The following is a 27,597-nucleotide window of genomic DNA, read 5'->3' as shown; positions in this document are numbered from 1 at the left end:
TACAAGGGAACTCCCATAAGGTTAACAGCTGATTTCTCAGCAGAAACTCTACAAGCCAGAAGGGAGTGGCATGATATACTCAAAGTGATGAAGGGAACAACCTACCATGAAGATTACTCTACCCGGCAAGGATCTCATTCAGATTTGATGGAGAAATCAAAACCTTTACAGACAAGCAAAAGCTAACAAAATTCAGCACCACCAAACCAGCTCTACAACAAATGCTAAAGGAACTTCTCTAAGTGGGAAACACAAGAGAAGAAAAGGACCTACAAAAACAAACCCAAAACAATTAAGAAAATGGTCATAGGAATATACATATCGATAACTACCTTAAATGTGAATGGATTAAATGCTCCAACCAAAAGACAGAGGCTTGCTGAATAGATACAAAAACAAGACCCATATACATGCTGTCCACAAGAGACCCACTTCAGACCTGGGTACACATACAGACTGAAAGTGAGAGGATGGAAAAAGATACTCCATACAAACGGAAATCAAAAGAAAGTTGGAGTAGGGCTTCCCTGGTGGCACAGTGGTTGAAAGTCCGCCTGCCGATGCAGGCAACACGGGTTCGTGCCCCAGTCCAAGAAGATCCCACATGCCGCGAAGCGGCTAGGCCTGTGAGCCATGGCTGCTGAGCCTGTGAATCCAGAGCCTGTGCTCCGCAACGGGAGAGGCCACAACAGTGAGAGGCCCATGTACCGCAAAAACAAAAAAACAAAAACAAAAACAAAAAAAAAGAAAGTTGGTGTAACAATACTCATGTCAGATAAAATAGACTTTAAAATAAAGAATGTTTCAAGAGAAAAGGAAGGACATTACATAATGAACAAGGGATCAATCCAAGAAGAAGATATAACAATTATAAATATATACATGCACCCAACATAGGAGCACCTCACTACATAAGGCAACTGCTAACAGCTATAAAAGAGGAAATCGGCAGTAGCACAATAATAGTCGGGGACTTTAACACCTCACTTAAACCAATGGACAGATAATCCAAAATGAAAATAAGGAAACACAAGGTTTAAATGTCACAATAGACCAGATAGATTTAATTGATATTTATAGGACATTTCATCTGAAAACAGCAGATTGCACTTTCTCCTCAAGTGCACACAGAACATTCTCCAGGGTAGATCACATCTTGAGTCACAAATCAAGCCTCAGTAAATTTAAGAAAACTGAAATCATATCTAGCATCTTTTCTGACCACAACGCTATGAGATTAGAAATGAATTACATGTAAAAAAACGTAAAAACCACAAACACATGGAGGCTAAACAATACACTACTAAATAACCAAGAGATCACTGAAGAAATCAAAGAGGAAATCAAAAAGTACCTAGAGACAAATGACAATGAAAACACGACGATCCAAAACCTATGGGATGCAGCAAAAGCAGTTCTAAGAGGGAAGTTTATAGCTATACAAGCCTACCTCAGGAAACAAGAAAAATCTCACATAAGCAATCTAAACTTTAACCTAAAGGAACTAGAGAAAGAAGAACAAACAAAACAAAGTTAGCAGAAGGAAAGAAATAAGAAAGATCAGAACAGAAATAAATGAAATAGAAACAAAGAAAACAGTAGCAAAGATCAATAAAACTAAAAGCTGGTTCTTTGAGAAGATAAAGAGAAGTGATAAACCATTAGCCAGACTCATCAAGAAAAAGAGGGAGAGGACTCAAATCAATAAAATTAGAAATGAAAAAGGAGAAGTTACAACAGACACCGCAGAAATACAAAGCATCCTAAGAGACTACTACAAGCAACTCTGTGCCAATAATATGGACAACCTGGAAGAAATGGACAGATTCTTAGAAAGGTACAACCTTCCAAGACTGAACCAGGAAGAAATTGAAAATATGAACAGACAAATCACAAGTAATGAAATTGAAACTGTGATTAAAAATCTTCCAACAAACAAAAGTCCAGGACCAGATGGCTTCACAGGTGAATTCTATCAAACATTTAGAGAAGCGCTAACACCCATCCTTCTCAAACTCTTCCAAAAAATTGCAGAGGAAGGAACACTCCCAAACTCACTCTATGAGGCCACCATCACCATGATACCAAAACCAGAAAGATACTATAAAAAAAGAAAATTACAGACCAATATCACTGATGAATATAGATGCAAAAATCCTCAACAAAATACTAGCAAACAGAATCCAACAACACATTAAAAGTATCATACACCATGATCAAGTGGGATTTATCCCAGAGATGCAAGGATTCTTCAATATACATAAATCAATCAATGTGGTACACCGTATTAACAAATAGAAGAATAAAAACCATATGATCATCTCAATAGATGCAGAAAAAGCTTTTGACAAAATTCAACACCCATTTATGATAAAAACCCTCCAGAAAGTGGGCACAGAGGGAACCTACCTCAACATAATAAAGGCCATATATGACAAACCCACAGCAAACATCATTCTCAATGGTGAAAAAGTGAAAGCATTTCCTCTAAGATCAGGAACAAGACAAGGATGTCCACTCTCACAACTATTATTCAACATAGTTTTGGAAGTCCTAGCCATGGCAATCAGAGAAGAAAAAGAAATAAAAGGAATACAAATTGGAAAAGAAGAAGTAAAACTGTCACTGTTTGCAGATGACATGATACTATACATAGAGAATCCTAAAGATGCCACCAGAAAACTACTAGAGCTAATCAATGAATTTGGTAAAGTAGCAGGATACAAAATTAATGCACAGAAATCTCTTGTATTCCTATACACTAATGATGAAAAACCTGAAAGAAAAATTATGGAAACACTCCCATTTACCACTGCAACAAAAAGAATAAAATAAGACCTGTATGCAGAAAAGTATAAGACACTGTTGAAAGAAACTAAAGATGGTATGAACAGATGGAGAGATATACCATGTTCTTGGATTGGAAGAATCAACATTGTGAAAATGACTATACTACCCAAAGCAATCTACAGATTCAATGCAATCCCTATCAAATTACCAATGGCATTTTTTACAGAACTAGAACAAATCATCTTAAAGTTTGTATGGAGACACAAAAGACCCCGAATAGCCAAAGCAGTCTTGAGGGAAAAAAACGGAGCTGGGGATATGAGACTCCCTGACTTCAGACTATACTACAAAGCTACAGTAATCAAGACAATATGGTACTGGCACAACAACAGAAACTTAGATCAATGGAACAAGATAGAAAGCCCAGAGAGAAACCCACAGACCTATGGTCAACTAATCTATGACAAAGGAGGCAAGGATATACAATGGAGAAAAGACAGTCTCTTCAGTACGTGGTGCTGGGAAAACTGGACAGCTACATGTAAAAGAATGAAACGAGAACACTCCCTAACACCATACACAAAAATAAACTCAAAATGGATTAGAGGGCTTCCCTGGTGGCACAGTGGTTGGGAGTCCACCTGCCGATGCAGGGGACGCAGGTTCGTGCTCCGGTCTGGGAGGGTCCCACATGCTGTAGAGCGGCTGGGTCCGTGGGACGTGGCCGCTGAGCCTGCGTTTCCGGAGCCTGTGCTCCGCAGCGGGAGAGGCTGTGGCAGTGAGAGGCCCACATACAGCAAAAAAAAAAAGGATTAGTGACCTAAAAGTAAGACCAGGCACTATAAAACTCTTAGATGAAAACTTAGGAAGAACACTCTTTGACATAAATCACAGCAAGATCTTTTTTATCCAACTTCTAGAGTAATGGAAATAAAAAACAAAAATAAACAAATGGGACTTAATGAAACTTCAGAGCTTCTGCACAGCAAAGGAAACTATAAACAAGATGAAAAGACAACCATCAGAATGGGAGAAAATATTTGTAAAGGAATCAACAGCCAAGGATTAATCTCCAAAATATATAAACAGCTCATGCAGCTCAATATTAAAAAAAACAGACAGGGCTTCCCTGGTGGCGCAGTGGTTGAGAGTCTGCCTGCCGATGCAGGGGACGCAGGTTCGTGCCCCAGTCTGGGAAGATCCCACATGCCGTGGAGCGGCTGGGCCCATGAGCCATGGCCGCTGAGCCTGCACGTCTGGAGCCTGTGCTCCGCAACAGGAGAGGCCACAACAGTGAGAGGCCCGCATACCGCAAAAACAAATACACATACAAACAACCCAATCCAAAAATAGGCAGAAGATCTATATAGACATTTCTCCAAAGAAGATATACAGATGGCCAAGAAGCACATGAAAATGTGCTCAACATCACTAATTATTAGAGAAATGCAAATCAAAACTACAATGAGGTATCACCTCACACCAGTCACAATAGGCATCATCAGAAAATCTACAAACAACAAATGCTGGAGAGGGCATGGAGAAAAGGGAACCCTCTTGCACTGTTGGTGGGAATATAGATTGACACAGCCACTATGGAGAACAGTATGGATGTTCCTTAAAAAACTAAAAATAGTTACCATATGATCCAGCAATCCCACTACTGGGCATATACCCAGAGAAAACCATAATTGAAAAAGACACATGCACCCCAATGTTCACTGCAGCACTATTTACAATAGCCAGATCATGGAAGCAACCTAAATGCCCCTTGACAGACGAATGGATAAAGAAGATATGGTATATATATACAATGGAATATTACTCAGCCATAAAAAGGAACGAAACTGGGTCATTTGTTGAGACGTGGATGGATCTAGAGACTGTCATACAGAGTGAATTAAGTCAGAAAGAGAAAAACAAATACCGTACATTAACACATATATCTGGAATCTAGAAAAATGCTACTGATGAACCGGTTTGCAGGGCAGAAATTGAGACACAGATGTAGAGAATAAATGTTTGGACACCTGGGGGGGAAAACGGCAGGGGGTGGGGGTGGGGGTGGGATGAATTGGGCGCTTGGGATTGACATGTATACACTGATGTGTATAAAACTGATGACTAATAAGAACCTGCTGTATAGAAAAAAACAAATAAAATTTAAAAATTTTTAAAAAGAAAAAAGAATACCAGACGGTGATGAAGTACCAGAGAGCAGGGAGGTAACGCGATCTGATTTTCATTTCAGAAAAAGCACTCAAAAGCTGGGTGGACGTGGTGTGGAGGTTGATGCAATTAGAAGTGGAAGGACCAGTCTGGCTCCCGTTAGAGTAACCCAAGTGAGAAGGTCTTGGTGAAAAAGTCATCATGACTATTATAGTAGTCGTAGTAAGTACATCATCCTTCTAAAACAGTGGTTTTTGCCTCTATAAAGCCCAACACCTTCATTAATATTAAGTATTTTGTAAAACCCATTTTAAGACAAAACTTAACGATGATATAACCTACCTACACCTTCAGGAGAAAAGAAATTTGAAAGTAAACTTTGAGTAAGATCGTATGTCTTTCAAAATGCCACTGCTCAGACACAGCTAGACTAGAAGACGTAATGAAGTACCAGATCCAGAACTGACAGCTCTAAATGCTGACTGATATAAATGCGCTAAATTAGCAACTTAAATTCCTCTTCGACCTTTGCCACTGTAATGTGAGTTTCCCAAAACACTGAACCAGTCAAATTCCAAAGCAAGACAAAATGCAATCTTTTGTCCATTTTCCCAGCAGTTATATTCCTGAAAAAGTCAGTGTCTATTAAAACCATACAAAAGTATTTGGTGTTCACAAGCATAATGAAGTTAAGTTCCAAGTTCTGATCACTATAATCAGATTTTTCATCTATGTGAATGACTGGTGTGGCATCTTGAAAGACTCCTAGGTTGGGAACCAACTTACTGAGATGCTTCACTGCCCCATGCATTGCTGGATGTCTGACCTCTCTGGACCTAGTCCATTTTCATTGTGAAGTCCAAAAATATTCCCCAATAAAGTCATGAAATACTGTATTAGACAATACCATTTTTGTCGATAATCATTAGTGTAAAGTAGGCAGAATCTAAAAAAAAAAAAAAAAGTAATGCTTCAGATGAAGGAAAGACTATGAAACCATAAAAGAGACAAAGAAAGTCTCTGGGTGTCACAGGAGATTTGAAATAACGCAAATGCCAACTAAAAAAATTCAGACTAATATTTGAATTAATGAAGCCAGGACACAGCTATGTATTTTGTGGCAATCTTTGCAATACTTCTTTTCCACTAACTGAAGGCAAGGATCAAAATCTTGAGTACAGATTTCCAGGAAAACTACGTGTAGAGTAAATCTATAGCCTCATTCAACATGGCTAATTTCAAAAATTAAATCTGGCTGATTATACATACGAATCATCAAGGTTTATATGTTTTTCTAGATGAATTTCAAATTATGTCAATATAACATTTCTACGTTATGAATTTAAAAATAATTCATAACAATTCTACAGACCATATGCAAGTTTATTTAAATAATTTAACACTGCACAGAGAGCTAATTTATAAGTATAAAAATAGGTGGTTTAGCAACCAAATACAAGCACCACACAGAAGCAGATTACACATACACGATTAGCCCTTTAGAAGACTAAGGCAACCTTAATATCTCAAGTAATTTTATGAGAATACTTTACTCATATGATAGACATCATTAAAACATCTCAAAATATGCAGAACCCACAAATATTTTTCAGTATGAAGTCTTCCCTTCCAGTTTTCTTATCAATATATTAATGATTCTTCTTAAATACTGTATAACAGTTAGTCTAGATTGACAAATGGGCTGTCAAAGCCACTATCTTGTTGGTTAGACAGAGGAGCGATTAATTTTCTTGAAGGCTGTGGACACACTGCAGATGGTGCTGTGCTGCTCAGCTTTTTGAAATCTGACTTTAATATATCAGCCTTATGATGAGGTAGGTGTCCAAGAGTCATGCTGATCTTCCCTGGCGGGGAATACGTGGTTTCTTCTGACAGGTCTGGAGCATGACCACTCTGACATTTCATAGGTTGATGAATCATACTGTTTTTCTCTGAATCTAAAGGAAGACTTGCTGCTGAAAACTGTTGGAAATTAACAGATTCGTCGAGCATATCCAGAGTTTCTTGTGGCCTATCATGCAAAAATGACACTTCATGACTGTTGCAGGGTAGAGCGGTACTGTTGGAATGCCAGCCTACAGAGTCACTGAGGTCCCCTCCATCCTTTACTGGAGTTTCCTTAACACCCAAACTTTGACTTTTCTCAGATGCAGCATTTTCACTTGCCATTAGTGGATTACACTTGTATACTTTTAAACCAAGTCTCTCATTAGGACTTCGAAAAGTTATATGCGTGGACTCGGATTCAGGAAGACTAGGGGTATATCTAGGTGAGGGTTTATTTCTGAAGGATCCGAGAAAGGGGTGTGCAGTTGAGTGCTGGAGTGATTCAGAGCCAGTATCACCAAGGAGGTCTATCTTCTTGTGCAAACCAAAGCCTCTTTCACCTTTGCAAGGAACAAACTCAGGAGAAACATTCCTTGGCGAAATGTCTAGGTGTTTGTGACTGTTATCCCCGAACTGAAAGCCTGGATGTGACACTTTGGAACCCTCATGCTTTCTGTCCCCGTGCTCTGCGTCCTCTAATCGCCTTTGTAAGTTACAGGCACCCCTCCTCTTAGGAGCTTGGTCACACATACTTCTAGGGATAGTTTTTATACTGTTTGATTTGCTTTCACTGTGACACGATATATTCTGATTCATATCATTTCTTTTTGATTTTTCAACTCCAGTCAGCATCTCTGAAGTCAGAGGCAATACTATTGTATACAAGGGAACACAAAATTAGGGGAAAACAAAATTAGGAGAAAATTAACACTGAAAGAGGAGAAAAAAATGTATGTTTTTATATATTTCCAAGGGATGCATATATATTCTAATCATTCTCAAAGAAAATACATCAATGCTGGACATTTAAAAATATTCTTTTACGTATATCTATTAGATAAAGCTGAGTAATTCTGTTAATGAAAACTAATATGTTATTATTGCTATCCACCTGCTGTATTATTTTCTGTAATAGTTGGTATAGCATTTCAAGAGCCAACTGCAACATTTCCAGTCTTGCTCTGATGTCAAATATGGAGTTTCTGATGGAGAAAGTTTGCTGGAAGAACCCACCCAACCCAAGACAGACAGACAGACAGACAGACACACACACACACACACATCCCTCTCACACACTTTCTCTCTTTTTCTCAAAGCTAAAATAGTTTCCGATTTAATTAGCTAAGACACTAAATCTGATCAGAAGCAGAACAGCCACACAGCACAGAATCAGAGGCATCATATCTCAAAGTAGGGTACCTTGGTCCTTAAAGTCTCTGAAAAGGGTTTGTTTCTGCTGGGGACATTATTCATTATTTGCAGTTGCCCCAAATCTAGAAAACTCTTTTCTTGTTATATGCCACTGCCCTTTTATAGCCACGGTTCACATCGCCATTCCAGAATTTACACAAATAATCTCTGTGCCTTTATTTGAAGAACGTTTACCAACATCAATCTTGGGAATTCCTGAACAGTCTTTGCCTCAAGCTTTCCAGAAGTGCAAAAACCCCATTTCCTCACAGATATGTTCAAATCCTCCCAGTGTGACTGGGAATTTACTAATTTTTTTCATGTTTTTCTATCAGCTTTTGATTCATATATTCTTAAGTTATTCTATTTTGAACAGAAAGAATTCATTTATAGCTTCTTGGGAGGTTGCTCCTTTATCATTATGAACTATCACTTTGGTCAGTTTAATGCTAACTCTAATTTACCTAATATTGTATTTAACTCTACAATTTATCTAATATCAACATTGCATTGCTTGGTATATCACTTTCCAGCCCTTTATTTTGAATTTTTGACAATGTTCTTATCTGGAATAACATATGTCTAGAATATTTAAAACTGTTTGAAAATTGTGGTCTTTTAATAAGTGAGTTTAACCAATTCACATTTAGTGTGACTGCTGATGTTTCAACCTACTATTATTTTCTATTTACCCGTGCTTTCTACATGTATTTTTCCTCTTTCTAGATTATTAGATTGAAACGTTTTCTTCCAAGTTTTACCCCTACTACTTTGAAAATTATATATTCTATTTCTCTATTAGTTAGCCTTAAATTTTTATACACATACTTAAACTTATATTTTTCTAGCAATCTCTAGAGTTATCAGTAACTACATCTTCTCCTTGAAAACAGTATAAATCTTAGCATATTGTTAGTTTCCTCTATAATATCCTCCTACATCTTTCTGAGAATACTGTATTTTTCTAACATTCTCAGGTCCTGTTGTTTGTTCTATTAATTCTATCTTTTTAGGTATAAGTTCTGTTGTGGATTTTTTTTTTTTTTTTGCTTTGTCTTATTTTGAGTTTGGTATCTTTCTTCACAGTGCTGGCTTTCTATAAATATGTGGTAATTCTTGGTTGAATGCTTATCTTTCAGATGTACTGAGTACAGTATCTGCTGCTTGTTTAAAGGAGTTGGAAGTGCAGTGGGAAGGAATGAGAAGCAGGGTAGAAAGACCTGATACCTGGTACTCTGGGATTTGGGCTCTCAGCTCCTCCTCGGTGTGGCTAGCCACCTAGAGCACTGCCCAGTTCCCAGACTCTCTGTTCCTGTTGCTCTTACCTAGCCCAATCTGAGGTTCAGGAAGAAAGATAAGTAGAAATAAAGAGGGCAATCCCACCTGGTTTCAGCTGCTCTGGAATACCAGCTAATTACCCCATTGGTATCCCCTAGGCTTACTACTTCTCCTGGAACATCCCACCTTCACACGTAGAACAGTTTCAATATTGCTCCCACTTGTAACTATCATCTTCTGGGAGTTTTGAACTGAGGTTTCCATCTTCAGTTTACAGTGTTTGCCTTCTTTCAGGGATTTCTCACAGCCTCTGATTTATCAGTTGTAACTTTTAAAAGCTCAGTTATAATTTCTTCTTTTTCTCCTTCTATACTGTCGTTTAAAATCTTTTCTATCATTTCTAGGGATGGAAGCAGCAGGAGGAAGCTGGTGGGTAAGCTCAGTCTGCCTACTTGAACTGGAAACTCTACACTGTTTTTTTGTAAGTTTCCAGTTTAAGTAAAACATGCACACAATAGGATAACTCAGCTCTCACTCCTTACATTCTCTACTCTCATACTAAAGATATTAAATATCTAAAAAAGAGGGAGAGAAAAATCCTTCAAGTAACTCATTTTGACATACCTGACTGTGTAGTTTTGCTCTGAGATCTGCTAGAAATAGGTGTTTCCAGCAATTTTGCCATCATAACAAGTTTGCTAGCAGCATTCATAATCTTTTTCTCAGCCCTGTGGGGAATTCGAGAATATGAAATTAATACAGTTTAAAGGAAAAAATAAGTTTCCTTAGCCCCAGGATTTCTGTTTTCCTATATGCTCTGCCACCACTTAGGGCAGCACAGACATTAAGCCTCTCTTAATCCCTAATGGCTCATCATGTAGACACAGGTAATTCTGTGGCTAAGGAAAATGCTTAGAAAATGACAACATGCTGTCCTGGTACTCTCAGGACACACTGTTCAGACAGAACTTACCCTTCCTCTTTTCCATCATCCTGCAAAATCTGCTGGAGGCAAATCAAATAATATTTGCGCATCTTTCGGGAGGTTTCTTGACGTTCTCGCAATACCTCTGCTTTTACCATTTCCGCAGCTCTTTCCTTACTCTCCTGAATATAACGAAGCATATCACCTGGGGGCGGGGGGAATCCCCACAAAATGCACGTTTATTAGCAGTTTTTCCAAAACAGGAGAGGCAGACTTCAGACCAATTTTCTGGGAGATGAAGTGACTGGATGTATAGTTTAAACATTATAGTTTTCTACAATCATTAAAATGGAATATTTCCGGTCACCATTTTGGTAGACTCAAAGCAGGAGTAATCCAAAAGTCCTTTTACAATGATGACAGACATATACGGTAAGGAACCATGGCATATCCCCCAGGGAAACTGTCATATTTTGAAACACTGAAGCAAGCAGTTATCATTAATATGAGGCACAGAAATTTATGCATTTCAATTACATATTATGTCTAGTTAAGACAAGAGAAAAAAGAAATATACAGAAAGGGTAAGGCAGAAGGGAAGAGAGAAGCAGACAAAGAGAGAAATGAGGTAATATGAGCTGGATTCATATTCTTCTGTTTACCTGTGCTCTGAAAATCCATGTTTCATTATTTATTCAATTTTTTGGCAGCACTTATGAGTATCCAACTAAATATAATACTACAATCCATGAGAGATACGTACAAAATGCTATTGCAGGGAGAGAGATGAGACTTATGATGCCTCCTGAAATTTACATTTAAAAATAGTTCACAGCTTTCAAGTCTTCCTTTTATGTTTAACTCAGTGTGCTTTGATTGGAACTACCACTATTTAAGGTTAACATTTTGTCCTAAATCCAGGACTACATCCTACCTCTAGAATATTATCATCCCTATGATATTAAGGATTCCAACTCATAAAGGAATCTCCCTCAATATCAGTAAGCTCTTCCTGAAAATTACACATTCTAGGCAAAAATGCTAAGTGGAAGACTATTTTTCATTACTTCAAGTGGGAAAAATTTTGATGGAGTACATGTCAAAACAAAACTTCCAACCAACTTCTAAGATGTAAAACAATACACATAAATACACAACAAGCTATCATGTTAGGATGAAAAAGAAAAGCTTAAAATTTCACTTTCCAATCACTATAATTGTTAACAAAATGTAAATTTCTTTCTAGTAATATGTACTCTGTTAGTACTGGCAACAGCTAAGAAGCACATTCTCTATACTGATACTGAGTGGGCTTTTCAAAACATCTCCACCATGATTCTGATGATCTACCAATTATATTTGGAACTTGAGACCTTTCCCACTCATTCTGTTTAAAATGAATGCAATTTTAGGAGGTAAATATACATTTCTTGTACGTAAACACTGGTATTGTTCTGGGACATACACACCAACTATGCAATATTGCAATTAAAAACCAGGAGGTATTCTACTGGGAAAACATAAACCAGAGAAATGTTCTGCAGGATGTGTGGCACCACCTAGTACTACAGGACTTGATAAATAAATTTACATCTATGACATAATCCATTATGAAAATAATAGAGACAACAGAACAATTCCTAATTACATCCATTTTTCATGGTCCTTAAAAGTTTATGGAAGAAAGTAGTAATTGCTCATTTAAACTCATATGACATTTTCTTTGGTAGTAGTTATTTAAGTTGTAAGATTATGAAATTTTTAGTTTAATATTAGTGTCCAAGAAGAAAAATCTTGGAAGCAGTTCAAGATGGCGGTACAGGAAATCCTGAACTCATCCTCCCACGGATACACCAAATCTACAGCTACATATGGAACAACTGTCTCTGAAAAAGACCTGAGAACTAGCCCAAGAGCCACCCAACACAAAGGACAAAGGGGACACATCAAGGTGAGTAGGAGATGCAGAGACACAATCTTGCCAAAACCTTCACCCTTGGCATGACATCCCACAATCAGGAGGAATATCACAAAAACAAAGCTTCTCCCTGAGGAGCAAGGGGTTTGAGCCCCACATCAGGTGCCCCAACCCTTAGGACCTGCTCCAGAGAGATGAGCCCCCAAAACACCTGGCTTTGAAAACTAATGGGGCTTACGTCCAGAAGACACAAAGTGCTGTAGGAACCTGAGATTCTGCTCCTACAGGACTCACACACAGACTCACTCAACTCAGGAACCCAGTGCAAAAATAGCAGCTTTAAAAATACCTAGACCTTATGTTAAGGAGATGTACTTGCTGATCTTAAAGCATCTGCCAGAAGGGCAGAATCTGTTAGAACTCTCCCAGGGAACAGAGGTGCTGGCGGGAACCATTTTTGTACTCTTCTACCTTACTAGTACTGGCCCTTGCAGGCGCCATTTTTACACTCTCCCTCTACCTTGCTAGAGCCACTTGCCCCACCCTTGGACTCCATGGTGGCCCCACCATGCCAAACCCAGCCTGGTGTTCCACTGAAGCCCCACCACACCAAACCCAGCAGGTGTGCACAGTTCACACAGGGGACACCCCTTGAACACCTGGCTCTGGTGGCTAGAGGGCTTGCATTTCTGGACCCCACAGGACTGAAACAACTGGAGAGAGAATTCCTGGCAAGCTACAACCCCCAGGACACTGCACAGACAGCAGCCTGAAACACACCCCAGTCTTCCTGTGACCACTCCTTCAAGACTGGGAGAGGTAGCTGTTACATAGAAATAAACACATAGAGAGTCAAGCATAATGAAGAAACAGAAAAATATGTTCCAAATGAAAGAACCAGACAAAACCCCAGAAAAAACCCTTAATGAAAGGGATGTAAGTAACTTCCCTGATAAAGAGTTCAAAGTAATGGTCATAAAGACGCTCACCAATAAGAATGAACACAGAGAGAACTTCAACAGAAAAATAGGAAATACAAGAAATGTTAAAGAGACTCACTTCAGATGTAAGGACATATACAGGCTAAAAGGGAAGGGATGGAAAAATGTTTCATGCAAATGGAAACCAAAAGAAAGCTGGAGTAGCTTAGCAAATTCCTAAAATTTGTGTGGAACCACAAAAGATCCCAAATAGCCAAAACAATCTTGAAAAAGAACAACAAAGGCTGGAGGCATCACGCTTCCTGGTTTCAAACTACAATACAAAGCTATAGTAATTTAAGCAGTTTGGTATTGACATCACAGACAAACAGATCAATGAAACAATATACGGAGCCCAGAAATAAACCCCCTCACACATGGTCAATTAATTTACAACAAAGGAGGCAAGAATATACAATGGGGAAAGGACAATCTCTTCAAAAAATTGTGATGGGAAAACTGGGCAGCCACATGCAAAAGAATCAGACTGGACTACTTTCTTTATACCATAAACAAAATCAACTCAAAATGGATTAAGGACTTGATTGTAAGACCAGAAACTATAAAACTCCTAGAGGAAAACACTGGCAGTAAGCTCACTGACATTGGTCTTAGTGATATTTTTTTGGATCTAACTCCAAAAGCAGTAGCAATATATACAAAAATAAACAAGTGGGACTACATCAAACTGAAATGCTCTGCAGAGCAAAGGAAACCATCAACAAAATAAAAAAGGCAACCTATTGAATGGGAGAAGATATTTGCAAATTATATATCCAATAAGGATTAATTTCCAAAATATACAAAGAACTCATACAACTCAATAACAACAAAAAACAATCAATCTGATTAAAAATGGGCAGAAGATCTGAATAGACAGGTTTCCAAAGAAAACATAGATATGGACAACAAGTATATGAAAAGATGCTCAACATCACTAATCATCAGGGAAATGCAAATCAAAATCACAATAAGATATCACCTCATACCTGTTAGAATGGCTACCATCAAAAAGACCAAGAAGTGTTAGTGAGCATGTGGAGAAAAGGGAAACCCTATGCATTGTTGATGGGAATGCAAACTGGTACAGCCACTATGGGAAACAATATGGAGATTCCTCAAAAAAAAGAAAAATAGTACTACTATATGATCCAGCAATTTCACTTCTGGATATTTACCAAAAGAAAATGAAAACACTAATTCGAAAAGATACACGTGTGCCTATGTTCATTGCAGCATCATTTACAATAGCCAAGATAGCCAAACAACTTAAGCGTCCATCAATGGATGAATGGATAAAGAAGATGTGGTACATACATACAATGATACTACTTGGCCATAAAAAAGAATGAAATTGCTTGCCATTTGTGACAACCTGGGTGGATCTTGAGGGCATTATGCTAAGTAAGTCATGGGGATGTAATGTACAGCACGGTGACTATAGTGAATAATATTGTACAGTAGTCCCCCCTTTTCCGCAGGGGATACATTCCAAGACCCCTAATAGATGCCTGAAACCAAGTACTGAACCCTAAATATACTACATTTTTTCCTATACATACATACATGTCATAACATTTATTTTATAAATTAAGCACAGTAAGAGATTAACAATAATTAATAATAAAATAGAGCAATTTTAACAATATATTTTATTTTATTTTATTTATTTATTTATTTTTTGTGGTATGCGGGCCTCTCACTGTTGTGGCCTCTCCCGTTGCGGGGCACAGGCTCCGGACGCGCAGGCTCAGCGGCCATGACTCACAGGCCCAGCCGCTCTGCGGCATGTGGGATCTTCCCGGACCGGGGCACAAACCCGTGTCCCCTGCATCGGCAGGCGAACTCTCAACCACTGCGCCACCAGGGAAGCCCTTAACAATATATTTTAACAAAGTTATTTGAATGTGATCTCTCTCAAAATATCTTATTGTACATATTTAATGTCTTTTCCATTTTAACTAAGCACTAATCATTCACTGTGCCCGTAACTTTTGCAGTTTGACGTGTGACAGCAAAACTAGCATACACTTTTATTTTCTTTCTTTTCACAATTTCTCGGATAGAAGATTTGTTCTTACTGTAGATCAGCAACCTCACCATATGATTGTTTTTTTCTTTCCTTATTAAGTCAAGAACTTTCACCTTTTCACTTAAAGGAAGCACTTTACGGCTTCTTTTTGGCATAGATGAACTGTCAGCATCACTACTCTTGTAGTTTGAGGGCTTTATTAAGTAAAAGAGGGGTGACGAACACAAGCACTGTGATACAGTGGATCTGGTAATCAAGGTGGCTACTAACTGACTAACAGGCAGGATATGCTGGGCAAAGAGATGATTCATATCTGGAGGCAGATGTAGCAGGATGGCATGAGATTTCATCATGCTACTCAGAATGGCCCACAGTTTAACACTTACTAACTATTTATTTCTGGAATTTTCCACTTAATGTTTTCTGACTCCAGTTGACCACAGATAACCGAAACCACAAAAGCAAATCCTCAGATAAGGGGGAACTACTACTGTGTTGTATATTTTGTAACTTTGTATGGTGATGGGGAAACTAGACATTGTGGTGATCACATACAAATATCAAACCATTATGTTATACACCTGAAACGAATATAGTGGTATATGTCAATTATACTTTAAAAATATATATATCAGTGTCCAAAAAAAAACCCCAGGATAATTAACAATATAAAAATAGCTCTATCCTTGTGCCACTTCCAAAATTTGGGGGGCAAACTCCAAATTTACTTGGGTAAAATCATCTACATAACTTAGAAAAGCTATCAGTGATCTCTTCTAAAAGCAGGTAAGAACAAGGTAGTTCAGAAAATTCCCCAAAATTACTACTGCTGGTTACAAAAAAGACCCAAACCACCTTAAAATCTTTGGAATCTCTTTAGGGACTTACGCTTAATTTTTTTTACAGCTTTAATGTACTGCCCACGAAGTTCTTCCAAGGCCACCGCATTGCATGGCAGGCAAGAATGTTCAATGGCCCCTTCTGACAGTGACCTAAAAACAAACCAAAGATTGCAAAAACAGAGATTTTAAGTGAAAAATGTAACTTGAAAATATATATATATACATATATATTCCAATAAAATAAGCTAAGATGTGCTAAAAAATTCACATACGAGGATCTTTATTATAATTAGTTAGGAGAAAAATGCCAACAACTTGTGTTACAGTTACTTAAATAAATCATGATAAATCCCCATGATGAAAATCTATGCAGCTATTGAAAAGCACATTATAGGAGTATATCCAATGACACGGAGGAAGCGTTTATCTTATAATATTAACAAAAGGTTACAAAATAGCTTATACGATAATCTCAATTTTTAAAACATGTGTACATGTTGTGTGTGTATAAAAGGGCTTAAATAAAGGGTAAAGTGCTCGCTTCGGCAGCACATATACTAAATAAAGGATATCTTCTGGGGACAGGGTTTTAGAAGATTTTCTTCTTTTTTATACTTTTTGCTATGTAACAATAAAAGTAACTGATATTCTTGGTATGATATTATTGATACGACTGATATTTAAAAACAAAAAGCAAAGGTACTCAGAAATAAACGATTTCTTTGTAATAGTAAAAGCCTACCTTGGTGGTAGTGTTTTACAAAGTGTTCTCAGTTCTTCCAATTTATTCTTCATGTCATTGTTTTCTTCTAATAATTCTTCAACAACTTTACTATTCTCTTCTAAAAAAGAAAGTTTATAGTATATTGGTCAATTAATCTCTTTTTCTCTCAGTCTTTCCCTTAAATTACCAGCACAAATTTCTATAAAGGAGACTGAAACATTTCCATTTGCTCCCTGTGTCATTCATTCCCTGATGAACCCTAATCTGACCACTCCCTGTTCTATTTTCTCAGCACTTTAAATCTATATTCCATTTTCATCTTGTTCTGGGTTACACACTGTCCTGGAATAAATTTCCAATTGTTTTATATGCATGTGTTTTGTTTTCCAGTTAGACTAAAGGCTTTATTTAGAAACATAGTAGGTTTCCTAATTCCATGTCCCTCATGGACCCTGGTATACAGTCTATGCTCATATAAATGATCATTGAACAAGTACCTCAATACAAAATTTAAAAAATATTAAGCTTAACTAGGTGCCATTTTCAGAAATAATGTAAGATGTTCAATTCTTTGAACTTTTAAAAAGAAGATGAGGAGACTGACGGAGTCCATGTGGTAGAGAGAACAAAGCATGAATTTCAGAGTCAGAGAGACACGGGTTTAAATCCTAGCTTTTCTTCTAACCAGCTGGATGAGCTTAGGCAAATTACTTAATCTTTCTGAACCTGAGTTTTTTCATATGTAAAGTGGGGATAGTATCACCTACCTTGAAGATTATAATGGAAATAATATAGTAAGTGAACAGCACCTTATACAAGGCCTGGCAATATCAACATTTAATACCTATGAACATGGCACCCCATATTTCCTGCTACGCCACCCTTTCAACACACCCTATAAGTTGGGGAATGAATCAGTCTGTTCCCCCAGTGATGGATATAGCTTGTATATTTCTAAACCACTCACTCTTACTCCATCACTTTTCAATAAATGCTCCCATGACAGTGGAAAATGGAATTTAAGAAACAAAAAACAATAACAAAAATATTATCAACTAATAGATTTCCATTAAGACAAACACTGAAATCAAACTATCAAATGACTTAAATTCTGACCCTGACTCCTTTTATCAGCCTGCTGTTTTGAGCTAACTATCAACTTCGTTGGATTATTTCTAAGTCCACGAATTATAGAAGTTATCAGCCTCAAAAAGCACTATGTAGAATAACTACCGTATGATCACAATGATCACAATCATATGGTGCTAAATATTTTTATAAAGAATAATCACATCCAACTGCCCTTGTCATTTTATTATGTAAAACAGATTTTCATCAAATTTACAATAGCCACACTGTATCTACATCCACAGTTGGACAAATTTACTCTCTGGCCTCTATTAAAGACCTAAGCAATCACCACGGGAACTCTGTTGTTTTTTATCTCAAAATTCCTAAAACCCTTTCTTTCCTTAAAGTAATTATCATCTATGTCTAGCAGACTTAGCAAGCAGTAGGTGGGAGTAGGTGGCTGCTCTTGGGCAACAAGATTTACTGAGTGTGCTATGATGCCAGGTACCGTGCTAAGTGCTAGGACAGGATTTCATCCTTGTCGCCATCACACTCCAAAGGAGAATAGAGACAATAAATAATGGCAAGCTCATGAATGTTATAAAACTCATAGGAGCTGTGGAGAATGTCTAACGGAGGAACCTGACCAAGTCTGGGGTAGTTAGGAAAGCCTCTCTGAGGAAGGCATGAGCCAGGGCTTTGATGAGTAGGGTTAGCCAGGCAATGTGACCCGATGGGAAGACAGACGGTGGGGTAAAGGAAGAGATGCAAAGAGACTCGGAGAAAAGAGACAATGAAACCCCTACCACAGCTCTATTAGAGAATAAGAGGGCTGGGCAGGGGCAGTTGGGGAACAAGGCTGAGGGGCTGGCAGATGTGAGATCATGAAGGGCTTCTTAAACTCTATGTTAAAGTGTTTGTATTTCATACCGAGAGCCAGACAAGTCACTGAAGCCTTGAAACAAGACAGTGTGACGATCCAATTTGCTTTTTTAAAAGGTGGCTCTATTCCTTCAGAAATTCTCCAACTGGTAGAGTCTTTATGTATTACTTATGCATCTAGAATGTCTTTGGGGATTTTAAACTGTTGTCTTCAGTTTTGTTTTTTGAATAGAAAATATCCTAATAATTGTAATAATAATATCTCAAAAAGGTTGATTCAGGAAGTATGTCATTAACAGAGCCTGTATCTAAACTGCGTGTCAAATAGCCAGAAACTGAAATAAAGCAACACTAATTGTGCACTCAGAATAAATCAGACACCAGAAGACAAAAAAAAAAAGTCGCTCTAGCTGCCTGATGGAGAATGGATTGGAGGGGCGAGACTGGAAGCAGAAAGAGATAACTGGTGTCCAGGAAAGTGACAGAGGTGAATGCAGAAAAAGAAAGTGAACCTATCTGTCTGGTCTTTCCTGGATGACACATTATTTGAGACCCTTGCATTCAGTCCTTCATTCATTCAAACATTTATTACTGTCTGGTATGTAATGGGCACCATGACTATAAGGAAGAACAAAGATAATTCCTTATTCTCAAGAAATTTATAGGTTAAAAAAGATAGTGGGCAAGTAACCAAAAAGTGAAATGCAGAATGTTAATTGAGGAAGAGCCAAGTGCTCTGGGGCCTCATAGGAGCGGCCCGTCTAACCCAGACTGGGGAAAATCAAGGCTCTGCAGATAAGGTATCTTCTCAGTTGAATCCTAAAGGATGAGGAAGAGTTAGACCAAAACGAGAATGAGAGGGGAAAGTGTAGGACAGAATGATAATATTGTATTCAAGCTCCAGCAGTAGAAGAAAATCGCTGACCAGCTGAAGCATCTGAAATATTTCAAATGTAAAGAATATAAAGCACACATATAAAGGATACAAGGCAACAGTGAAAGGTAAGAGGGAGCAGCCTCATGAGCCCAATAGCCTCCCTTCTTCAAAAGGGCAATAGGAAATGGCAGAACATATCCCTCTTAGATAATTTCCTGACACTGTTGTGAAGAATGGGCGGAAAGGAGGCCAGATCAGACCCATATGCCTTGGGTGAGGTCTTCTCCCGCTGCCTAGAATGCTGTTCTCTTTGGCAAACACCTTCATCTTTCAAGGCTAAGTCAAGTCTTCCTTAACTTTAATAGGAGGAAAAGTTAATTAACATCCTTTCTTCCAGGTTTACACGAACATACGGCCAGATGCTCAGCTGAAATTATTTATTAATCTATTTTCAGTTCTCCTCACTTAATGGTAAGCTTCTTGAAGGCAGAGAACAGAGTCCTGTGCACCTGCATCAAAAGTGGAATTTTGTCTGACGTCTTCAATGCTGTATCCCCAGTGCCTACAATGCTGCTTGACACATATTGAGCACTCAGAAGCTATTCAATCAAAAAAAGAAGGAATGTGACCTTTTAATCAGAGCTCCAATTTTCCTCTTGAGTTCAATAATAATAATTTGTTTAGTAAAAATAAGGTCCAAATTAGTTTATAATTATCCCCAAAGAGAATCAGCGCCTACATTAATTACAATGTCACATTTGAACATTTCAAAAGGATCAAAGAGATTTATACTGGTAGCAGTGCTACTTTAAATGCTAACCTCCGATTTTTTCCACTACAGCTTTGTGCTTCCTTTCTAAATGCTGAAGATGCCTATAGCATTTCTCCAGTTTTCTTTTCAGATCTTGACATTCCTGCTTTGCCTTTTCAAGTTCTTGGAAGCAGTGTCCACCGCATGAATCTTTAATTTCAAGGATCTTTTTCTTATCTGCAAAAATTAAATGATAGCAAACTTTTGTATCAATTTAGACTAAAAAAAGGAAGGAAGGAAGGCGGCAGGAAGAAAGGAAGGAAGGAAGGAAGGAAGGAAAGGAAACCAGATGACATGACTAAAGGCTACAGTGTAACTGAAAAGAGCACGATGCTTAAGAGAGAGACCTGAATTTAAATCCTGTTTCCACTATTTACCAGCTGTTGTATTACTTAACCTCTCTTGAGACTTAGTTCTCTAATATGTAAAATTGAATAATACCATCTGTTTTAAAAATTGCCATGAAACCCAATGCTCAGATCGTAGTATTGAATACAATTCCCCACTAAAAGGAACCAGGGATCTTCAAGAAACGGCTGACTCCAGTGCTTAGGGTATATACAAGATGAGACTAGAATATTTTGCTATGCCAGAAATTAAGAAATTACTCAAAAACACAGGCATGTCACAAGGACATAGGAGCCAGTTTGAAGGGGCTCCATTAGCTGAATCTGGGACAATGTGAACACTAATTAAGTATAGTAATGAATTATAAAATATTGAAAAAATAGGAATTTGGGTCACACCAATAATCCTACGATAATGGGATAAATGGATGGATAGACGGATAGGTAGGTAAGTTGGTAGATAGGTAGACGGACAGATAAATAGAAAAATAAACAAACCGGTAGTAACTACACAGGCAAACTAGAGAGGAGGATTCTCAGTGATAACAACATTCCAAGTGCCAAATGGTAAAAGTAGAAGGAGGTCTGGAGGTGAAAAAATTAAAACTTTTGCAACTGCCAGAGTAAAGACTGGATCAGATAAGATTCAGCAATGACTGCTAAACATAACGGAAAGTTTTAATGAGGAGAAGGACATTTTTATGGTCTTGAAAGTGTCTCCCCACAGATTGCTTATTACTTGTGATGGGGTAAAAACACAGTAATTAATACAGTGAAGAAACTGGACAACACCTTGACCAGGTGCTCAAATGAACCTCACCAATAAAAGACAAACAGACATTGAGTACCTCCAGATATGATAGCATGTCACCTATGCAGTGTTCCAGCTAAGAAAACAACTCGAATCAAAATCATGAAGAAATATCAGATAAACCCAAAACAAGGAAAAGGTTCTATTAAAAGCCAGGGGTTGATGGGTGTTGGGGAGAGCGAAGAATGTCTCTCGAAAACATCAATGTCATAAAAAGCAAAGAGAAGAATATCCTAGATTAAAGGAGGTTACAGAGACATGACATCTAAACATAACACTTGTATATGTATAGCTGATTCACTTTTATAAAGCAGAAACTAACACACCATTGTAAAGCAATTATACTCCAATAAAGATGTTAATAAATAAATAAACATAACACCTGACCCCAGACAGATTGCTGTACTGTGGGAAAATAATGCTGTAAAGACGTTATTGGGTCAATTGACAAAATTAGAACACAAACAGTAGACTGATATAATTGTATAACACATTTTCATCTAATGGTAAATTTACTGTACTAAGGTATACAAGAAAAATCCTTATTTTGGGAAAATATACACTGAAGTATTTTGGGGTAAAAAGGAATAACGTATATAACTTATCCTCAAGTGGTTCAGGAAAAAATGAAATGTTCAGAGACACATACACACAGAGGAGCACAAATGGAATAAAACGTTATCAATAGGTGTATCTAGGTAAAGGGAATATGAGTGTTCTTTGCAACTATTTTTATTTTTGCAACTTTTTTGTAAGCTTGAAATTATCTCCAAATGAAAAAAAGATCCAAAACTGTCAGGAGGTATAAATGTATAAAATTTGTTTGGCACAGTACCTGGCATGGAGCAACTATACAATAAGGAATAGCTATTGCTATTAGTAACACATAGAGTTTATAAAATTTAAGTAATATTCAAAAATGATACAGAAATAGATTATTACTATTAATATAATTGATAGGATAAAGTAGGAATACAAATTGGCACAGGCTCAGAGGCCAATATCCAAAATGTTGATGTAAAAACATTAGTCCAGAAAAATTATTCTTAGCTCTCTCCTGTTTTTTTTTGGTTTTTTTTTACGGTACGTGGGCCTCTCACTGTTGTGGCCCCTCTCACATTGCGGAGCACAGGCTCTGGACGCGCAGGCTCAGCGGCCATGGCTCACGGGCCCAGCCGCTCCGCGGCATGTGGGATCTTCCCGGACCGGGACACGAACCCGTGTCCCCTGCATCAGCAGGCGGACTCTCAACCACTGCGCCACCAGGGAAGCCCTCTTAGCTCTCTTCTGACTTTTTAGTTTCATTTAAATGGTGCCATTTAAGTTTACGAGCATCAAAGGATTAATGAAGCATCACCATACGTGGCATTTATATATTTCATTTAAGATATGGTTTTGTAAACCTAGAAAGCAGGCAAATGCCCATTGATAAGAGAATAAATTATAGTATATTCACACAATGGAATACTATACAGCAATGAAAATGAATGAACCAGAGCTATATGCATTAAAAAGACAAATCTTACAAGCTTGATATTAAGTGGAAAAATTACAAAGACTAAAACAAGTATTAAACCATTTTTATAATGTTAAAAGGCAAACAAAATATAGCAAAAGCTTTCTGAGGATACCTATATTTGGTCAAAACGAAGAAAAGCAAGAAGATGATTTTTTTAAATCAGAATATTTATTACCTCAGATTGTGGGGAAGTTACAGGGATGGAATTGTGGTGAAACTCACAGGGGTCTTCAACAGTACTGGTGATGTTCTACTTCCTAAGTCAAATAGTGGGTTCCTGGTTGTTAGGTTCATAACGTACATGTGTATTACATATATTCTTTGCATGTATCAAGTATTTCATAATTAATATTTAAATTAGTTTTAAAAATGATAAGATATTAGGAGAATATAACCACACAACTAACAGTGGTACTCTCTGGTGGTAGGATTATGAAAGACTTTATATGTTTTGGATTGTTTAACCCTTTCCAACTTATGAATTTGTTAACGTGTTTGTTTTTAGGGAAAAAAGATTAAAGAAAGAAAAGTAAATCCTTTTATAGTTTGATTTGTCCTAAGTCAAACCTAATTTCTTTCATATTGATTGGACCTCCCACATAATATTTAAAACTCACTTCTATGCAGTTCACAAATTAGAAAGTAATTCTCAGGTTATTCCAAACATAACAACAGACATAAAATGACATTGAAACGTAGGAAGCAAGATACAAATTAAGATAGTATTACCCTACTAATTGGTAAATTAGCATTTAACTCATTGGCAAAAAGATATTCTCAACTATCTAGAACCTAGAGATAAGGAAAAAGGGTTTCTGGATGGGCAATGAGAAAAATAACTGCCAACTGACTTCTTAGGAAAGGCAGAGATTCTCTAAGACTCTGTTAATATGCCTACTGAATTAGAAACACGTGGAAGCTAAGGTTATTGACTTTGTACATATGACTTGTTCTGGCAATTCTTAGTTCTTTTCCAGGTTACAATGGAGACAGCAGACAAGAAACAAAAACAACTTATGGTTTGTACATGGAGGGAAGGAGCAGGCTGCGAGGGGTCAATGTCCTGAAAGGACTGCAGCTTATAAAGAATATGGCAGTTCCTAGTTCAAAATCCCAGTAAATAGACAGTATAAGCCCATATTCCTCAGCGAGCTCTGAACACCTCAAGGGGCTGTAGCACAGTGCAATTCTTTTTGAACTGACAACTCTAAGTCACAAAGTAAAAGTTAAATTATTAATTCATCAAATATTCAAGGAACACAAACTATGTGCCATTCACTTTGACAGCTGGTGGAGAGGAAGAGATAAAAACACTGCCCCTCAACCTTAAGAAGCCCACAAATACATCAGAAAACGCTTAATACACTTCAGAAAGATTTCTATTAAAAATAGTTGAAATAAGCTTCAATAAATTGAATGGAAAGGTCTCAGTGATTTGGCAATTCTCTTATGTGTAACCCTTTCTCATCAAAGCCAGGAAATAAAAACATGACTTCTCTACTAAAATTCTCATTATTCTCCTCATAATAAGAGTCACTTATGAATGGAGGGAAGACCATGAAATGATAGGAAGTAAGAGGGCCTAAAGCAACCCTGTCTTCTAATACAAAATGAAACCTGGAGAGAGGACACACATTTCTTAGGAGTAATATCACACATTTGTTCATTCATGGAAACTGTGCACGTCTTTGATTTCCTTTTATCCTCAAAACAACCCTCTGGAACTGGGATTATGGATAATGCAAAGAATAGTAGGAACAAAATCCCATTACCAGCTTCTGCTTCTGCTTCTTGCATGGCCAAGGGCTGAGCGTGGTGTCCACATGTAAGTGCAGGAAGGAGCGCCAGGACCCTAGGGTCTCCTCTGCCAGTGATCCTTGTGGCAGGATCCTTAGAGATCTTGGTCATATTTCTCTGAAACAGATTATCTTCATAGTTAATGCTTATTAAAAATCTTTCTCTACTCAAAATACTAATATTAAAAATATAAAAAGAAAACACAGCCTGAAAAAAATCTTGCCTAAACTATCACCAATATTTTTCTTAGGGTTTTCTGTGAATACTGTCATTACTATGAGCTAGACTCCTATAACCATATTTTCCCAATTAGAACATTATCCAACAGAGGACTGGTGGGCCAGCTACGGGACAGACAGGAGATATAGTTTCCACTTCTAAGATATTTTAATGGTTTCTGTGATCAAACCACAGGACAGACTATGTGAAATCAGAATTGTTTTTGGAAATCCAGAACATTTTCACTTCAGCAGGGAGAAAATTCATTAGAAACTATAGTACCAACCTTTTGCCTCCCATGAATTGAAAGTAACAACAGTAAAAACAATTTTTGAAACATACAGTATTCATGTTTCTAAATACTTTAATACATATTGTCATTTGTTCACAAGGAAAGACAGTCGAATGCCAATGTGAAGGAGAGAAACTGAGGCTCATCTAAGTGAAACATCTTGCACAAGACCATTTCCTCACTAATATTTATTGAACACTTTCTGCATTCTAGTCTCTGTTTTGGCAGCACAGCTACTAAATTCATTAATGGTGGGACATTCTTTTAAGGCAATATATTTTCAGATTTTGGACAACTACTAAATCTCAAACAGAACAGGTAATCTTGAGAAAGCTGTCTTGTTTACTTACTTAAAATACATTATATATGCTTAATTCTAGAAGCCTTGATTTTGATTTTGAGAAACTCATTTCATTGTCAGGACACCTACCCATGCCGCCCAACAGAGGCAGAGGTCAGTAGGTACAGAGACAATGCAAACTCCAGTCAGTCAAGAGGGTATGAGGTTGAGGCCAAAAGGAATAATAAAAACTGATCCCAAAGGGAGCCAATATTTCCAGTTTCTACTCAAAACTGGAGAAAAGCCAAGATGGCAAAAAAGGCAGGAGCAGCAACCTTTTGTCTTAGTTTTAACTTGACATGGGTGGTAAGAAAACACAAAACACACATCCTTAAATTTGTTTAAAAATGTTGTTCCAGTTGATATTTCTGTTTTCTTTTATCTATTATGAACTGCTGTATTAATATACTTAGTATATGAATATAAATTATATATTTGATAAGGCATTCATTTTATTGGAAACCATATTTTTAATTCATTGCATTCTTGCCATTTAAAATCTGGATCATCTAAACTTAAATGTTCTCACCAACAAAAAATAAGGTAAATATGTGCAGCGATGGATGTGCTAATTTAGATGGTGGGGAGCCTTTCACAATGTATATGTATATCAAATCATCATGATGACACTGTAAATATCTTACTATTTTATTTGTCAATTGTAGCTCAGTAAAGCTGAAAAAAATTGATTAAAAATAAATTAAATCTTGATCACCTAAGTTATTTTAATGAGGACTTGTTTTATATATACCGATCGTTTTTTCCAGTTTTAATTTTCACGAACAGTTCTAAAAACCACAAATTTAATCAATTAAAAATCATAGTTCTTCACATTTATGGCACCTATATTGCAAATTTATAATCACTGCTTTATAATTATTGCTTTATCTCAAGGTCCTGAGCTGAGTTAGCACTAAGACAGCAGAAGGTTGAGTATTATTCTTCTGTGACAAATGCCAGATTAGGCATTTCAGAGGCACCTTTTTCTCAGGAACAGAATCTGATCCCACTCAGTGAAAGCTGCAAAAGTCTAAACTCTTAGCCAAATTATGTGATTCTGTCTCCATATACGTGTGAGACACATAAAGTCTTACAGAGGATCTTACACTGCTTGCACAATTTTAAGCCCTACAAAAAGACCCCAGGGTTGATTATATATATTAACAGTAGGAGAAAGGTGTTGTAGTTTCTTGACTTTCATAGCAAAGTTTCCTTTTGCTTCAGAAAAGCAAACTTGAAAGCATATAACATGATTTTCCCATCAATTCTTACCCTTAAAGTCTGCTATAAATAATTCTTCTTAATTATCTACTTTTTCCAAAAATTCTCAATCATGCAGTATTCATGGGAAGTGGTCTTGCTGAGTTAATTTTACATTAAAATCAACTATTAAGAGTAACATCTTTGTGAAATCAAGAATAAAAATATCAACTGGGTTGAATTGGGATGGGATAGATTGATCTTTCAGGTTCCTTTGGCTCTAAAATTCTGTAGTGTTTCAAATGCAAGATGCAGAAAGATCAAACTATGTCATTTGTATCCTACCAAAATCCAAGGAATTAGACCAGGGATTTGTATTTTATTTTTCAGATGAGCAACTATGACTACCCAAGGTAAATAAGCTATTTATCGCTAAGTATGAAGCTGGAACTCAGATTTTTTTGTAGCTTATAACTCTTTCCAGTAGGTATTAATACCAAATGCTCAATCCGGGC

General features: G+C 37.2%; 1 protein-coding gene across 2 annotated transcripts in view; it reads right to left on the bottom strand.

Moving 5' to 3' along the window:
* Nucleotides 1–2,536: 2,536 nt before the first annotated feature.
* Nucleotides 2,537–27,597, bottom strand: part of CEP152 (centrosomal protein 152) — a 102,943-nt gene continuing 77,882 nt past the window's right edge. Inside the window, exons 22-28 of one of the 2 annotated variants that reach the window (XM_089907264.1) lie at nucleotides 25,007–25,148; nucleotides 20,567–20,734; nucleotides 16,935–17,034; nucleotides 16,239–16,342; nucleotides 10,469–10,625; nucleotides 10,120–10,223; nucleotides 2,537–7,679 (exon numbers count right to left, since the gene is read on the bottom strand). In XM_089907264.1, the coding sequence (XP_089763390.1) occupies nucleotides 6,640–7,679; nucleotides 10,120–10,223; nucleotides 10,469–10,625; nucleotides 16,239–16,342; nucleotides 16,935–17,034; nucleotides 20,567–20,734; nucleotides 25,007–25,148 (1,815 nt within the window). In that variant the 3' untranslated portion in view covers nucleotides 2,537–6,639. The remainder of the gene's footprint in view (nucleotides 7,680–10,119; nucleotides 10,224–10,468; nucleotides 10,626–16,238; nucleotides 16,343–16,934; nucleotides 17,035–20,566; nucleotides 20,735–25,006; nucleotides 25,149–27,597) is intronic. The other variant, XM_022587158.2, reaches the window with a different exon arrangement.

The sequence above is a fragment of the Delphinapterus leucas genome, chromosome 2 (genome assembly GCF_059928025.1).
Source record: "Delphinapterus leucas isolate spDelLeu-1000000601 "Yukka" chromosome 2, BTC_Dleu_Yukka2, whole genome shotgun sequence".
NCBI lineage: Eukaryota > Metazoa > Chordata > Mammalia > Artiodactyla > Monodontidae > Delphinapterus > Delphinapterus leucas.
This window is presented reverse-complemented; position numbering and strand designations above follow the sequence as displayed.